The 18010-nt window shown below is 48.0% G+C and overlaps 1 protein-coding gene across 5 annotated transcripts in view; it reads left to right on the top strand.

Moving 5' to 3' along the window:
* The first annotated feature begins 48 nt into the window (after nt 1-48).
* The window catches only part of CUTC (cutC copper transporter), a 60287-nt gene continuing 42325 nt past the window's right edge, over nt 49-18010 (top strand). Inside the window, exons 1-3 of one of the 5 annotated variants that reach the window (XM_063962260.1) lie at nt 49-275; nt 1063-1139; nt 1256-1315. In XM_063962260.1, the coding sequence (XP_063818330.1) occupies nt 139-275; nt 1063-1139; nt 1256-1315 (274 nt within the window). In that variant the 5' untranslated portion in view covers nt 49-138. Of the gene's footprint in view, nt 276-325; nt 423-454; nt 839-1062; nt 1140-1255; nt 1316-18010 lie in introns of those variants that run through there. The other 4 variants (XM_063962263.1, XM_063962265.1, XM_063962262.1 and 1 more) reach the window with 4 other exon arrangements.

Here is an 18010-nt window from a genome sequence, read left to right as displayed (position 1 = left end):
GTTACAAAAAGCCGTAACGGACACGAGAGAGACAAGCTTGATGCGGGATCTCTGGCATTACGCCCCGTATCGGCGCCATATAACCGGGACCTTTCCCACAATCAAAATGGCGCAACAGGAAAGACAGGTCTTTATCCAATGAGAAGCCGTAGGCGCTCGCCCAATGAATGGACACTAGTGGACGGAGTTGTCATCTGGGCGCCAAATCAGAGTCGAGGCGGATACTACGCTGTCCAATCGGACGAAAAGCAGGTGGCAAAACGTCCAATCGGAAGGCAGGCAGTTGGAAGGGGCAGCCAATCGGCGCGGTGTGCGGGTTGGGAGGAGGGAGGTGGGGGATGGTGATGCTGGGAGGTAAACATGCCATTTGTGTTCCCTGGGAGTGTGATCCGCATATGTGACCCGCTCTAAGGATGCAGGATGTGGGTGATCCCTATATTCCCCCTGACATGTCCTGTGTTCCCCTGTCTTCCCCCTGCACATTTATATATAATTACATGCTATCAATGGACTCTGCTAACACTACAACCAGTGTGCTGTGTTATGTCACCAATGGGAGTGCTTGTCCCTAGGTCACCCTGCAGGCCCAGGGCCCTTCCAGCCTGTGCACTGGTAGCAGCATGTCTCACTTATGGGTCCACAGACACTTCCATGTGTGCAGTATCGCATGCAGCAGCAGTGGCAGTGTTGGGAGTACTCCCCTCCGCTGAGAGTGCATGTGTTGTGTTCTCTGTGACCTTAGCTGATCCTCCGTACATTGCATTTCTGTGGCCTATTAAACAATCTGCAGGGACAGGTTTATTTTATTTGGGCATCGCTATGGTAACCATCTATCAAGGTACTTGCATTTTATGGTATTTCGTAGGATCAAATTATATTAATTGTAGATTGCAAAATGCCACCTGTACAGTGCACTCTGGATATTATAGTTATAGGCAATACTACAGGCAAATGTTATGTAAAACCAGTGTCGTTGCACGCTCCCGCAGCTCACCTTGTGGTGTCCCAGTTGGTCTTGTGCCACTTGCAGTCTTTGTAATTATTCTCTGTGCTTGTGTGTAGAGAGATGGCGGATCAAGGATTTTTAATGGAGGTCTGTGTAGATTCCGTGGAGTCTGCTGTGAATGCTGAGCGGGGAGGTGAGATAATGTCTAATGTCATCTGGGAGGCAGGAGATTTAATGTCATCCTATGTGTCCTTTTTTTGTTATTATAATTTTTCTTTCCGTACATAACTATTGCTTTGTTTCTAATAGGTGCCGGGCGTATAGAATTATGTGCCAGTTTGCTAGAAGGAGGAATTACACCTACCATAGGTAAGCCTATGTTTTTGGATTTTAACGGAAATCTCTTGAAAGTGGTGGCGAGACTTGTCGGCATGGAGTGTGGAGGCCATGTGCTGAGCAACAGCCGAGGGAAGAAGGAAACATCCCATGCAGATCTTATGGCTGATTAATAGCCTTGAGGACACTGGGGCAGATTCAGAGATGGGAACAACGCAAATAAACAAACAAAACAAGTAACGTTTGCCCCTGGGTAACACCATGCTGCATTGCAGAGGGGGCAGATGTACAGTGTGCAGAGCGATTTAGATTTGGAAGGGGTGTGTCCAAAGTCGCATCTAAACTGGTGTGTACAAATCTAACCAGCATGTGGGGGCTACATACAAAAGCAGCTAGTATTTACCCTACATGCAATAATAATAGATGTATTTGCGCCCCTTGCATTGCTGCATGGTGTACCCAGGTGCACAGCTACTTTCTTTTTCTCTTACGTCCTAGAGGATACTGGGGATCCATTTAGTACCAGGGGTATAGGCAGGTCCACTAGGAGCCATGGGCACTTTAAGAATTTGATAGTGTGGGCAATACTTACCTACATTGTATTTCTCCTCTCCGGGAGAAGCTCGGAGAGGAGACGCTGCAGGTGTCTTCGGGGGGCGGGGCCGGACTGTGACATCACTAAGCCCCGCTCCCGCATCGGGAAATGCCGCGTTTCGCGGGAAGGGGGTGGGACTAAAATGACGCGATTTGCATCATTTCAACCCCTTCTCCACCCGACGGACCCGCGAATGCAGGAGGTTTTCTCTGACGTCCTAGTGGATGCTGGGGACTCCGTCAGGACCATGGGGAATAGCGGCTCCGCAGGAGACAGGGCACAAAATTTAAAAGTTTGACCACTAGGTGGTGTGTACTGGCTCCTCCCCCTATGACCCTCCTCCAAGCCTCAGTTAGGTTTTTGTGCCCGTCCGAGCAGGGTGCAATCTAGGTGGCTGTCATAAAGAGCTGCTTAGAGTAAAAGTTTTGATAGTTTTATTATTTTCAGTGAGTCCTGCTGGCAACAGGCTCACTGCAACGAGGGACCTAGGGGAGAAGAAGTGAACTCACCTGCGTGCAGGATGGATTTGCTTCTTAGGCTACTGGACACTAGCTCCAGAGGGACGATCACAGGTACAGCCTGGATGGGTCACCGGAGCCGCGCCGCCGACCCCCTTGCAGATGCCGAAGTAAGAAGAGGTCCAGAAACCGGCGGCTGAAGGCTTTTCAGTCTTCATGAGGTAGCGCACAGCACTGCAGCTGTGCGCCATTGCGCTCAGGCACACTTCACACCGGCGGTCACTGAGGGTGCAGGGCGCTGGGGGGGGCGCCCTGGGCAGCAATGTTAATACCTTTCTGGCTAAAAAGAATACATCACATATAGTCCATGAGGCTATATGGATGTATTTCACCCCTGCCAGGTCTCAGAAAAACCGGGAGAAGAGCCCACCGGAATAGGGGGCGGGGCCTATCTCCTCAGCACACAGCGCCATTTTCCTACACAGCTCCGCTGCTAGGAAGGCTCCCAGGCTCTCCCCTGCACTGCACTACAGAAACAGGGTAAAAAACAGAGAGGGGGGGCATTTTTTGGCGATATTATATATATTTAAGCAGCTATAAGGAAACAACACTTATATAAGGTTGTTCCTATATAATTATAGCGCTTTGGTGTGTGCTGGCAAACTCTCCCTCTGTCTCCCCAAAGGGCTAGTGGGGTCCTGTCTTCTATCAGAGCATTCCCTGTGTGTCTGCTGTGTGTCGGTACGTGTGTGTCGACATGTATGAGGACGATGTTGGTGTGGAGGCGGAGCAATTGCCGGTAATGGTGATGTCACCCCCTAGGGAGTCGACACCGGAATGGATGGCTTTGTTTATGGAATTACGTGATAATGTCAGCACGCTGCAAAAGTCGGTTGACGACATGAGACGACCGGCAAACCAGTTAGTACCTGTACAGGCGTCTCAAACACCGTCAGGGGCTGTAAAACGCCCTTTGCCTCAGTCGGTCGACACAGACCCAGACACGGACACCGAATCTAGTGTCGACGGTGAAGAAACGAACGTATTTTCCAGTAGGGCCACACGTTATATGATCACAGCAATGAAGGAGGCTTTGCATATCTCTGATACTGCAAGTACCACAAAAAGGGGTATTATGTGGGGTCTGAAAAAACTACCTGTAGTTTTTCCTGAATCAGAGGAATTGAATGACGTGTGTGATGAAGCGTGGGTTACCCCTGATAAAAAACTGCTAATTTCAAAGAAGTTATTGGCGTTATACCCTTTCCCGCCAGAGGTTAGGGTGCGCTGGGAAACACCCCCTAGGGTGGACAAGGCGCTCACACGTTTATCCAAACAAGTGGCGTTACCGTCTCCTGATACGGCCGCCCTCAAGGATCCAGCTGATAGGAGGCTGGAAAATACTCTAAAAAGTATATACACACATACTGGTGTTCTACTGCGACCAGCAATCGCCTCAGCCTGGATGTGCAGTGCTGGGGTGGCTTGGTCGGATTCCCTGACTGAAAATATTGATACCCTGGATAGGGACAGTATTTTATTGACTATAGAGCAATTAAAGGATGCATTCCTTTATATGCGAGATGCACAGAGGGATATCTGCACTCTGGCATCAAGAGTAAGTGCGATGTCCATATCTGCCAGAAGAAGTCTATGGACACGACAGTGGTCAGGCGATGCGGATTCCAAACGGCATATGGAAGTATTGCCGTATAAAGGGGAGGAATTATTTGGGGTCGGTCTATCGGATTTGGTAGCCACGGCAACAGCCGGGAAGTCCACCTTTTTATCTCAAGTCCCCTCCCAGCAGAAAAAGCCGCAGTCTTTTCAGCCGCAGTCCTTTTCGTTCCTATAAGAACAAGCGAGCAAAAGGACATTCATATTTGCCCCGAGGCAAAGGAAAGGGTAAGAGACTGCAGCAAGCAGCCCCTTCCCAGGAGCAGAAGTCCTCCCCGGCTTCTGCAAAGGCCTCAGCATGACACTGGGACCTTACAAGCGGACTCAGGGGCGGTGGGGGGTCGCCTCAAGAATTTCAGCGCACAGTGGGCTCACTCGCAGGTGGACCCCTGGATCCTGCAGGTAGTATCTCAGGGTTACAGGTTGGAATTCGAGAAGTCTCCCCCTCGCCGGTTCCTAAAATCTGCTTTGCCAACGTCTCCCTCAGACAGGGCGACGGTATTGGAAGCCATTCACAAGCTGTATTCTCAGCAGGTGATAATTAAGGTACCCCTTCTACAACAGGGAAAGGGGTATTACTCCACGCTATTTGTGGTACCGAAGCCGGACGGCTCGGTAAGACCTATTCTAAATCTGAAATCTCTGAACCTGTACATACAAAAATTCAAGTTCAAGATGGAGTCACTCAGAGCAGTGATAGCGAATCTGGAAGAAGGGGATTTTATGGTGTCCTTGGACATCAAGGATGCTTACCTTCATGTCCCAATTTGCCCTTCACACCAAGGGTACCTCAGGTTCGTGGTACAAAACTGTCATTGTCAGTTTCAGACGCTGCCGTTTGGATTGTCCACGGCACCCAGGGTCTTTACCAAGGTAATGGCCGAAATGATGATCCTTCTTCGAAGTGAAGGCGTATTAATTATCCCTTACTTGGACGATCTCCTGATAAGGGCAAGATCCAGAGAACAGCTGGAGGTCGGAGTAGCACTAACTCAAGTAGTGCTCCAACAGCACGGGTGGATTCTGAATTTTCCAAAATCCCAACTGATCCCGACGACACGTCTGCTGTTCCTAGGGATGATTCTGGACACTGTTCAGAAAAAGGTATTTCTTCCGGAGGAGAAAGCCAGGGAGTTATCCGAACTCGTCAGGAACCTCCTAAAACCAGGGACAGTGTCTGTGCATCAATGCACAAGAGTCCTGGGAAAAATGGTGGCTTCTTACGAAGCGATTCCATTCGGCAGATTCCATGCACGAATTTTTCAGTGGGATCTGCTAGACAAATGGTCCGGATCGCATCTGCAGATGCATCAGCGGATAAAATTGTCGACAAGGACAAGGGTCTCTCTGCTATGGTGGTTGCAGAGTGCTCATCTGTTAGAGGGCCGCAGATTCGGCATACAGAACTGGGTCCTAGTGACCACGGATGCCAGCCTGAGAGGCTGGGGAGCGGTCACACAAGGAAGAAACTTCCAGGGCGTGTGGTCAAGCCTGGAAACGTCTCTTCACATAAATATACTGGAACTAAGAGCAATCTACAATGCTCTAAGCCTGGCAAAACCTCTGCTTCAGGGTCAGCCGGTGTTGATCCGGTCGGACAACATCACGACAGTCGCCCACGTAAACAGACAGGGCGGCACAAGAAGCAGGAGGGCAATGGCAGAAGCTGCAAGGATTCTTCGCTGGGCGGAAAATCATGTGATAGCACTGTCAGCAGTGTTCATCCCGGGAGTGGACAACTGGGAAGCAGACTTCCTCAGCAGACACGATCTTCACCCGGGAGAGTGGGGACTTCATCCAGAAGTCTTCCACATGATTGTAGTCCATTGGAAAGACCAATGGTGGACATGATGGCATCCCGCCTCAACAAAAAACTGGACAGGTATTGCGCCAGGTCAAGAGACCCTCAGGCAATAGCTGTGGACGCTCTGGTAACACCATGGGTGTACCAGTCAGTGTATGTGTTCCCTCCTCTGCCTCTCATACCCAAGGTACTGAGAATTATACGGCAAAGGGGAGTAAGAACGATACTGGTGGCTCCGGACTGGCCAAGAAGGACTTGGTACCCGGAACTTCAGGAGATGCTCACGGAAGATCCGTGGCCTCTACCTCTAAGAAGGGATCTGCTTCAGCAGGGACCGTGTCTATTCCAAGACTTACCGCGGCTGCGTTTGACGGCATGGCGGTTGAACGCCGGATCCTAAGGGAAAAAGGCATTCCGGAAGAGGTCATCCCTACCCTGGTCAAAGCCCGGAAGGAGGTGACTGCACAACATTATCACCGCATTTGGAGAAAATATGTTGCATGGTGTGAGGCCAGGAAGGCCCCGACAGAGTACTACATATACAGCCCCCGGTTGTGCCCCCAGTGGCACCGTGGGATCTCAATGTAGTTTTGGATTTTCTCAAATCCCATTGGTTTGAGCCACTCAAATCGGTAGATTTGAAATATCTTACATGGAAAGTAACCATGCTACTGGCCCTGGCTTCAGCCAGGAGAGTGTCGGAATTGGCGGCTTTATCGTATAAAAGCCCATATCTGATTTTCCATTCGGACAGGGCAGAATTGAGGACGCGTCCTCATTTTCTGCCTAAGGTGGTATCAGCGTTTCACCTGAACCAGCCTATTGTGGTGCCTGCGGCTACTAGCGATTTGGAGGATTCCAAGTTGCTGGACGTTGTCAGAGCATTGAAAATATATATTTAAGCAGACGATTGCTCGTTGGATTTGTAGCACAATTCAACTGGCACATTCTGTGGCAGGCCTGCCACAGCCTAAATCTGTCAATGCCCACTCCACAAGGAAGGTGGGCTCATCTTGGGCGGCTGCCCGAGGGGTCTCGGCATTACAACTCTGCCGAGCAGCTACGTGGTCAGGGGAGAACACGTTTGTAAAATTCTACAAATTTGATACCCTGGCTAAGGAGGACCTGGAGTTCTCTCATTCGGTGCTGCAGAGTCATCCGCACTCTCCCGCCCGTTTGGGAGCTTTGGTATAATCCCCATGGTCCTGACGGAGTCCCCAGCATCCACTAGGACGTCAGAGAAAATAAGAATTTACTCACCGGTAATTCTATTTCTCGTAGTCCGTAGTGGATGCTGGGCGCCCATCCCAAGTGCGGATTGTCTGCAATACTTGTACATAGTTATTGTTACAAAAAAATCGGGTTGTTTATTGTTGTGAGCCATCTTTTCAGAGGCTCCTACGTTATCATACTGTTAACTGGGTTCAGATCACAAGTTGTACGGTGTGATTGGTGTGGTTGGTATGAGTCTTACCCGGGATTCAAAATCCTTCCTTATTGTGTACGCTCGTCCGGGCACAGTATCCTAACTGAGGCTTGGAGGAGGGTCATAGGGGGAGGAGCCAGTACACACCACCTAGTGGTCAAACTTTTAAATTTTGTGCCCTGTCTCCTGCGGAGCCGCTATTCCCCATGGTCCTGACGGAGTCCCCAGCATCCACTACGGACTACGAGAAATAGAATTACCGGTGAGTAAATTCTTATTATCTCTCCATCCTGCTCGCATCACTAGGGTGCGAGCAGGATGCGGGAGACCTGCCCACTCTTCCGGGGGTGCGGGGGGCTACCCCAAAAAACGGGAGCCTCCCGCAGCTTCCGGGAGAGTAGGTAAGTATGGTGTGGGCTGGCTCCTCCCTCTATGCCCCTCCTACCAGACTCAGTTTAGAAAATGTGCTCGAGGAGCCTAGAAGCTCCTGGAGAGTTTTCTGCATTTATTTTTCTGTTTGTTATTTTCAGGCAGGGCTGGTTGGCACCAGCCTGCCTGCTTCATGGGACTTAGGGGGGAGGGGAATGGCTCAACCTCTTGAAGGGTTAATGGCCCCGTTCCCCGCTGACAGGACACTAGCTCCTGAGGGAACTATTCGCAAGCCCCACCATGGCGAGCGTACATTCCCGCAGCACGCCGCCATCCCTAATAGAGCCAGAAGAAAGAAGAGTGGCGAATACTAAGCCGGAATCCCGGTTAGTGGGTCGCCGGCCATTATGGCGGCATGAGGGTATGGAGACGCACGGCTTCTAACCGGGGCAGATTGCATCTCCAGACTCTGTACACAACTGCGACTCAGTACGCTGTACAATGTACACAGTACCCAAACTGGCAATCAAAGCCTAAAAATGGATCTGTCTCCATTTTAAGCACAAAATTACCTCAGCCAGTATAAAAAAAAGCGGGAAGACCGCACGCCATTGAAGGGGCGGGGCTTCACTATGAGCGGATCCAGCAGCTCTCCGGTGTGACTCCAGATTACCTCAGCGGTAGTGGGGGGGAGCGATTATTAGTGTACTAAATCCCCAATCTGGGTACTTAGTCTGCGACCCGGCTAAGCTTGGCATTAACAATAAGGGCGCTGTGTGCAGGCTCCAATATCTCTGTGTCTCCCTGGAAGGGCTCTTTGTGGGTTAATTGTGTTTTTAACCTTTCCTGTGTGTGCAGTCACATTAACAATATGTCGGGCAAAGAGTGTGTTTCATGTACGGCAGAGTGTTCCTCTTCCCCAGGGAGCTCACTGCTGTGTACTTAGTGTAGTGCACCTTCTCAGGCTAGCGGGGCTGAACCAGCGTGGCTGGATTCCATTAAAGGAATTGTTTCCAATATCTCTAATAAATGTCCCGCCATGAGAAAGAGACGCAGAGGAGTGTGAGGAATCTTATTTTAATGTAAAATAAAGTCCTCAGTCACCGTGGGTTAATCCTGATAAGAAATTGCAAATCCCTAAGAGGTTACTCTTAGCCTTTCCTTTTCCTCTTGAGGATAGGGAAAAATAGGAAAGTCCATCGATAGCGGATGCATCAGTATCCAGGCTGTCACAGAAAATGGTGTTGCCTGTCCCTGGTGCAGCCTCCCTGAAAGACACGGCTGATCGTAAAATTGAGACTACACTCAAATCCTTGTAACATAGAAACATAGAATTTGACGGCAGATAAGAACCACTTGGCCCATCTAGTCTGCCCCTTTTTTATTTTATCCTTTAGGCAATCTCAACCCTTTTTTAACCTTAATTCTTTGTAAGGATATTCATATGCCTGTCCCAAGCATGTTTAAATTGCCCTACAGTCTTAGCCTCTATCACCTCTGATGGGAGGCTATTCCACTTATCCACTACCCTTTCTGTGAAGTAATTTTTCCTTAAATTTCCCCTGAACCTCCCCCCCTCCAGTCTCAGTGTATGTCCTCGAGTTCTAATACTTCTCTTCCTTTGAAGGTTTCCCTCCTGAACTTTGTGAAGACCCTTGATGTATTTGAAAGTTTCTATCATGTCTCCGCTTTCCCTTCTCTCCTCCAAACTATACATGTTAAGATCTTTTAGCCTTTCCGGGTATGTTTTGTGATGTAGGCCATGCACCATTTTAGTTGCCCTTCTTTGTACACTCTCTAATGTATTTATATCCTTCTGAAGATAGGGTCTCCAGAACTGGACACAGTATTCCAGATGGGGCCGTACCAATAACCTATACAGTGGCATTATCACTTCTTTTTTCCTGCTACTGATTCCTCTCCCTATGCAACCAAGCATCTGACTTGCCTTTCTCATTGCTTTGTTGCATTGCTTTCCTGCCTCGAAATAGTGACTCCTAAATCTCTTTCCTCCTCAGTAGTTTCCATTATAGTACCCTTGATACTATACTTAGCCTTTGGGTTTTTTTTTTGAGACCCAAGTGCATGATTTTGCATTTTTTAGCATTAAACTGCAGTTGCCACGTTCTTGACCATTTCTCAAGCCTACCTAGGTCATTAATTATTTGTTTGACCCCTCCCGGTGTGTCTACCCTGTTGCATATCTTTGTATCATCTGCAAAAAGGCATATCTTCCCTTCAATACCATCTGCAATGTCACCAACAAAGATATTAAAGAGAACTGGACCAAGTACAGATCCCTGGGGTACTCCACTGTTAACATTTCCCTCCATAGATTGCACTCCATTAACTACAACTGTCTGTTTCCTATCCTGCAACCAGGTTCTTATCCATTTAACTGATTTATAATCCACCCCCAGGCTTTCAAGTTTATTTAGCAGTCTGCGATGTGGGACAGTGTCAAATGCCTTACTAAAGTCTAGATATGCTACATCTACAGCTCCCCCTTGATATATTATTTTCATCAGAGTCAAAAAAGTCAATAAGATTTGTTTGGCATGATCTCCCACCAGTAAATCCATGCTGTTTTGGATCCTGTAAGTTGTTTGATTTAAGATATTCCACTACTCTTTCTTTTAATAGTTTTTCCATTACTTTCCCTACTACTGATGTAAGGCTTACTGGTCTGTAGTTACTTCTTCCTTGCTTCCACTTTTGTGCAGTGGAACTACATTTGCTCTTTTCCAGTCCTCTGGAATAGCACCTGTATTTAGTGACTGGTTAAATAATTCTGTTAAAGGTGTAACCAGCACATCTTTTAGCTCTTTGAGTATCCTTGGGTGTATCCCATCTGGTCCCATTGATTTATCCACTTTTAGTTTTGAAAGTTCTGTTAGGACCTTCTCCTCTGTAAATGTATTTTCATCTACCTTATTTTTATGAATGTCCTTGCAACTTAACTGTGGCCCCATCCCTTCTTCTGTAGTAAATACTGAGCAAAAATTATTATTTAGGTCATCTGCTATTGCCTTGTCTCCCTCCACCAAATGCTGTACATGGTTGCTGTGGTGGCCCAGAGACCCACTATAGCATGTGCGTGGATTACTAAAGCCATTGCTAAATGGTCAGGTAACCTAATTGAGGGGTTGGATTCCTTATCTAGGGGGGAGATTGTTTTACTCCTGCAACATATACAGGACTCTGCGAACTTTATAATGGAAGCCATGAAAGAAGTAGGTTTGCTTAATGCACGTACCACCGCTATGGCAGTGTCAGCATGCAGGGGCTTATGGTTAAGCCAGTGGACTGCAGACGCGGACTCCAGGAAAGGCGTGGAAGACCTACCCTTCACAGAAGAGGCCTTATTTGGAGACAAACTAGACAAATGGATCTCCAAAGCTACTGCGGGTAAGTCAACATATCTTCCTTCTGCAGCTCCTCCAACCAGGAAGACCTACTCAGGACCTACTCTACAGTCCTTTCGGACTGCCAAGTTTAAGGGCAAAGTCAGAGGATCTTTTACAGCCAACAGAGGCGCTAGAGGTAAACCATGCAAACCAACAACTGCCGGTTCTCAGGAACAGAGCTCCAGCTCTGCTTCCTCAAAGGCTTCAGCATGACGGTGGCCCGCGATGCCTGGAAGACTGGCAGGTGGGAGCCCGACTAAAAAAAATTCAGTCCCATCGGGACAACATCATGCCAGGATCCCTGGGTCATAGATCTTATTTCCCAGGGCTACAGACTGTAGTTTCATGAGCTCCCACCTCACAGAGTCTTCAAATCAGGCTTACCAGTTTCACAAGAGGCAAGTATAACCAGACTCTGGTCATTGTTCCAGTTCCACCTCCTCTCCAAAACAAGGGATATTATTCCAACTTGTTTGTGGTACCGAAACCGGACGGTTCGGTAAGGCCGATTTTGAATCTAAAATCGTTGAACCCGTACTTACGAGTGTTCAAATCCAAGATGGAGTCTCTGATAGCGGTGATCTCAGGTCTGGAGTAGGGGAAATTCCTAGTGTCTCTGAATATCAAGGATGCGTACTTTCACATTCCGATCTGACCACCTCACCAGGCTTATCTACGATTTGCACTGCAGGACTGTCTCTACCAGTTCCAGGCCCTGCCTTTTGGTCTCTCCACGGCACCGAGGGTGTTCACCAAGGTGATGGCAGAGATGATGTTTCTCCTTCGCAAGCAGGGAGTGAACATAATTCCGTACCTGGACGATCTTCTGATAAAGGCTCCGTCCAGGTAGAGGTTGTTGAACAGCGTTGGCCTCACAACCAAACTACTCCTGGATCACGGGTGTATTATAAATCTTCCAAAATCTCACTTAGAGCCAACTCGGTAGCTCACATTTCTGGGAATGATACTGGACACACAGTCGCAGAAAGTTTCTCTGCCGTTGGAAAAGGCATTGGTAATCCAGTCGATGGTTCGGGATGTCCTGAAGCCAACCCAGATATTGGTGCATCTATGCATTCGCCTTCTGGGGAAAATGATGGCCTCTTACGAGGCTATTCAGTATGAAACCTTCCATAGAAGACCCTTCCAGCTCGACCTGTTGGATAAATGGTCCGGATCACATCTTCACATGCACCAGAGGATCCGTCTGTCACCAAAGGCCAGAATCTCCCTTCTGTGGTGGCCACAGACTTCTCACCCAATCGAGGGCCGACTGTTCGGGATTCAAAATTGGATTCTGCTAACCACGGACGCAAGCCTCAGAGGCTGGGGAGCAGTCACCCAGTCACCACTATTCTTTTATATCCTTCTCTCAAAGTATGTCCGTCTCCTCAGGCACAGTTTCCTAGACTGAGTCTGGTAGGAGGGGCATAGAGGGAGGAGCCAGCCCACACTATCAAATTCTTAAAGTGCCCATGACTCCTAGTGGACCCGTCTATACCTCTGGTACTAAATGGATCCCCAGTATCCTCTACGGACTACGAGAAAAGGATTTACCGGTAGGTAATTTAAAATCCAATTTTTTCTGCTGTGCTCCCGACTGACAACCAGCCCCAGTAAGAAAGGCAAATTTTTATTGCAGCTTAACAGAAGTAAAGTATAGACTATTTCTCTGGCTGGGTCCACAGGATTATCCACAGGATAACATTGGGATATGCCGGAGCGACAGCGGAAATGGCACCAACACGATCACAAGCTTTCTGGCCTCCCAGGATGCATCGGGGCTTCACCATATAATCCCGCCCACTGACTCAGTTAAATCAGTTTTTTGTTTGGTGCGGCAGGAGCCGGACCATGGTCACAGGGCTGCTGTAGATAAAGCAGCCTGAAGCTTTTTATTATTTTGTTTTTATAGTCTTACTATGTTTTATTGAGCGACTTTTCCTAACAGCGTCTTAAACGCATACAGCGGTACAGTGCTGTCTTGACGGGCGTCTGTGTCGGATGTTCTAGCAGGTCCAGCAGACGTAACCAGGCTGTGGCCGGAGCATGGGGGGAAGGTAAGTCTATGGATTTCCTCTTACTAAAGGGTCCAGACACAGCTACACTGTATTGGTGGAGACTACAAACAGTGTGTTGATGCGCCGAACACCTCGAGTGTGACAGCGCTACGCTCTAGGGATCATAGGCGCCAGGACTAGGTTGAGGCCGCGATCCTTAAAGTTTAAGTCAACAGGGGGAATCGGACGCTCTCCTAGCAGTCCCTCCTCCAAGTTCATGACCAGTTTCCGCGCGTCTCCCGTCCATGAACTGAATGACCTCACTTCCGTCTCAGACGCTACCACGAGGGTACTCGGTCGCAGCTTAGACGCTGCGGTTGAGTACACTAGAGATCCGCCTAGACCGAGGCGCAGGCCTTAGCGTCTGCATACACGTGTAAGTCACTGAGTGTCAGTCAGTGAGCGTCCGTGTCTTCCATCAGTTATCCGAACGGCAGTGTACACCAGTAGCGTCTGAATCCAGTCAGCGTCTTGCGAGCGTATTTGTTTGGATATGGAAGTGTGGTGAGTCTCCCTGTATCCCGCTGTACGGAGGAAGGGTATACAGTACTAAAATTCTCTCTACTTGTTAGTATGAATTGTTAATTTTAGTACATATTGCATATGAGATCTGTGTATTACTGTGGTTTCTACATGTTATGTTGAAAAAGACCAGTTAAAACAGAAGTACAATTTTCCTACTTACTTGTAAGTTGTTATGGGGGTTGTATTCTCATATGACAATGTCTAATGCCTTAACGTGACTGACTGCTAGTATGTGTGCTGACTTTTTTATGTCGTCAGTCCTGTTCTGACCTTCATATCAGGTGCACGGTTGTGGTCAGATTGATCTCACTTCTATATATCCATATATAGGTGATTTTCAGTCACAAATTGTGTAGTCATTAACAGATTTTTACCATGTATGTGAGCGGCAAAAGTGACGACGAGAATTTATCAGGCACTCCTACATCCCTAACATGCTTATCTTGTAAGACAGGATTAATTGGTATGAACCAGCTGGTCACTTATGAGGGGTTGTGTGCGAACTGTTTTGCTTTTCAGCAAAGTAAGAAACAGGATTTGGTTCAACAACCAACAGAGCCACCATGGAATATGTTCGCAAAGACTTTGTCTTCAATAGCGGACAGGTTAACTCCGGTAGTGCCACCCCAGGGGTTAGGTTACACTAACCCATACATGCAGCTCCCTTCCTACGGCTTGGTTCCAGTAGCCTCTAGAAGTAACCAAGGGACAGGTAAGACTAAGACAGATACGTCTATGTGGCAGACTACACAAGATGATACAACAGATGATGATACAGTATATTCAAATACTCCGTATGATGATCAGTGGCAGAGTTTTAGTTCAGAGGATGTAGCTGAACTTATTGACGCTGTGAAGTCTGATCTCTCCTTGGAAGAGCCAGCCAAGACAGTGTCAAAATCTAAAGCACCTGTGTTTAAACGAACAAAGACAGTTAAAACTGAATTCCCAGCGTCAGATGAGCTGACGGAAATGATGGATGAATCTTGGGCGATGTCCAGTAAAAAGTATAAGATTCCGAAAAGATGGAATTCTTATTATCCATTTCCAGCTGTGGATTGTTCGAAAAGAGAAGTTCCTCCAAAAGTAGATGCAGATGTGCTGCGACTTGTGCATAAATCTGCTTTACCACTGTCATCTACCTCACTAAATTATGTCACAGACAGAAGGGTAGATAGCTTCTTGAAAAATGTATTTTCTCTAGTAGGAGCAGTGGTAAGACCTGCTATGGCTTCGGCCTGGGTAGCAAAGGCAATGGGCGAATGGATAGAGGAACTATAGAAAGGCCTCTCTTCTCCTAATAGGGAGCAAGTGGATCTTTTAAGCTGTTTAAGACAATCTGCCCAATACTTAGAAGAAGCAGCAATTGATATGGGTACGGTTGCTTCTAAAGCTTCAGCCTTGACAATAGCCGCTCGTAGAGCAGTTTGACTACGTACCTGGAAAGCAGATGCGGAATCCAAGAAAGAATTGGAAGCATTGCCTTTCATTGGTAATATATTGTTTGGGAAACCATTATCTGATATCCTAGAATCAGAGGCTGAATCAAAAAAGGTCAGATTTCCGGCTACTTATAACCCTAAGACTAAGGGTTCAAAGTTTCGCTCATTGTGGTGGCAAAGCAAAGCGAAAGCTAAAGAGGAGTCGAAGCTGCCCCAGTCCAATAGATCGGCCAGGGGTAGGAAGCAATGGGCTAGTAGAAAGCCAGCTTCCAAGCCTGAACAGAAACCATCAGCCTGAAGAGACGGGCCTCCGCCTGGAGGATTCCAGGGTTGGGGGCCGACTCCTTCATTTTGCACACATATGGCAACAGTCGACAACAGATGCTTGGGTGCAGAGGTGGTATCTCAGGGGTATGGGTTCCCATTCAGGAGACAGCCTCCTCAAAGATTTTTTTTGCACCAGCCCGTCTCGTATAGAGTCGAAGGCCAATGCCCTGCAAGAAGCAGTCCAAAAATTAGTACAGTCTTGTGTGATTGTTCCAGTACCTCCATCACAAAAGGGACAGGGGTTTTACTCCAATCTATTTCTAATCCAGAAGCCAAATGAGTCATATCGACCAATTCTCAATCTGAAAATGTTAAACAAATACATTTGGATTCCAAGGTTCCACATGGAGACATTACGCTCCATAATGTTGGCTATGGAACCGGGAGATTACAGAGTATCTCTGGATGTACAGGATGCTTACCTACATGTGCCTATAGCACTGTCTCATCAGTGCTACCTCAGGTTTGCCATCCTTCAGGAACATTTTTTTTCTCTGACGTCCTAGTGGATGCTGGGGACTCCGTAAGGACCATGGGGAATAGACGGCTCCGCAGGAGACTGGGCACATCTAAAGAAAGATTTAGGACTATCTGGTGTGCACTGGCTCCTCCCCCTATGACCCTCCTCCAAGCCTCAATTAGATTTCTGTGCCCGGCTGAGCTGGATGCACACTAGGGGCTCTCCTGAGCTCCTAGAAGAAAGTATAGTTTAGGTTTTTTTATTTTCAGTGAGACCTGCTGGCAACAGGCTCACTGCAACGAGGGACTAAGGGGAGAAGAAGCGAACCTACCTAAGTGGTGGTAGCTTGGGCTTCTTAGGCTACTGGACACCATTAGCTCCAGAGGGATCGAACACAGGACCCGACCTCGTCGTCCGTTCCCGGAGCCGCGCCGCCGTCCCCCTTACAGAGCCAGAAACAAGAAGGTGGTCCGGAAAATCGGCGGCTGAAGACTTCTGTCTTCTCCAAGGTAGCGCACAGCACTGCACCTGTGCGCCATTGCTCCTCATGCACACCACACACTGCGGTCACTGATGGGTGCAGGGCGCTGGGGGGGGCGCCCTGAGCAGCAATAATAACACCTTGGCTGGCAAAACTAACACCATATATAGCCCCAGAGGCTATATAGATGTATATTAACCCCTGCCATAAACAATAAAATAGCGGGAGAAAACCCGCCAAAAAAGGGGCGGAGCCAACTCCCTCAGCACACTGGCGACATTATTCCCTCACAGCTTCGCTGGAAGGAAGCTCCCTGGCTCTCCCCTGCAGTCCTGCACTACAGAAAGGGTAAAAAAGAGAGGGGGGGCACAATTTAGGCGCAATATATATATATATATATATAACCTGCGCAATGACCCGGCACTCCTGCGGTCCCCTCCGCCAGCAACAACTGCTCCTGGTGCCCTCCTCGTGGAGAGAGTCCTCCGTCATACAAATAGGGTAATGAGGCGGCACTCCGGAGACTTTTCAAAAGTTTTAATCAGGTGATCTACGTTTCGGGGACACAGCCCCTTCGTCAGGATGACGAAGGGGCTGTGTCCCCGAAACGTAGATCACCTGATTAAAACTTTTGAAAAGTCTCCGGAGTGCCGCCTCATTACCCTATTTATATATATATATATATATATATATATATATATATATATATATATATATATATATATATATATATATATATATATATATATATATATATATATATATATATATTATGGGCAGCTATAGGGGAAAACACTCTGTATAGTGATATCCCTGTGTTATATAGCGCCCTGGTGTGTGCTGGCATACTCTCCCTCTGTCTCCCCAAAGGGCTTTGTGGGGTCCTGTCCTCTGTAAGAGCATTCCCTGTGTGTCTGCTGTGTGTCATGAGGATAATGATGTGGAGGCGGAGCAAATGCCTGTGAATGTGATGTCACCCCCTGCGGGGTCGACACCAGTGTGGATGGACTTATGGAAGGAATTACGTGACAGTGTCAGCTCCTTACATAAAAGGTTTGACGACATAGGACAGCCGGCTACTCAGCTTGTGCCTGTCCAAGCGTCTCAAATGTCATCAGGGGCTATAAAACGCCCGCTACCTCAGATGACAGATGTCGACACGGATACCGACTCCAGTGTCGACGATGATGAGACGAGTGTACCCTCCAATAGATCCACCCGTTATATGATTGAGGCTATGAAAAATGTATTACACATTTCTGATGATACCCCAGGTACCACAAAAAAGGGTATTATGTCTGGTGAGAAAAAACTACCAGTAGTTTTTCCTGCATCTGACAAATTAAACGAGGTGTGTGAGGAAGCGTGGACTTCCCCAGATAAGAAATTGATCATTTCTAAACGGTTAATGGCTGCGTACCCTTTCCCGCCAGAGGATAGGTCACGCTGGGAATCACCCCCTAGGGTAGATAAAGCGCTGACACGCTTATCAAAGAAGGTGGCACTACCGTCTCCGGATACGGCCGCCCTAAAAGAACCTGCTGATAGAAAGCTGGAAAGTACCCTAAAAGCTATATACACACACACTGGCATTATATTGAGACCCGCTATTGCATCAGCTTGGATGTGCAGTGCTGCTGCTGCGTGGTCAGACTCCCTGTCGGAAAACATTGATACCATGGATAGGGACAATATTT

The sequence above is a fragment of the Pseudophryne corroboree genome, chromosome 3 (genome assembly GCF_028390025.1).
Source record: "Pseudophryne corroboree isolate aPseCor3 chromosome 3, aPseCor3.hap2, whole genome shotgun sequence".
In the NCBI taxonomy this organism is placed as follows: Eukaryota; Metazoa; Chordata; class Amphibia; order Anura; family Myobatrachidae; genus Pseudophryne; species Pseudophryne corroboree.
The sequence above is the reverse complement of the archived record's forward strand: the minus strand, read 5'-3'. Positions and strand labels throughout refer to the sequence as shown.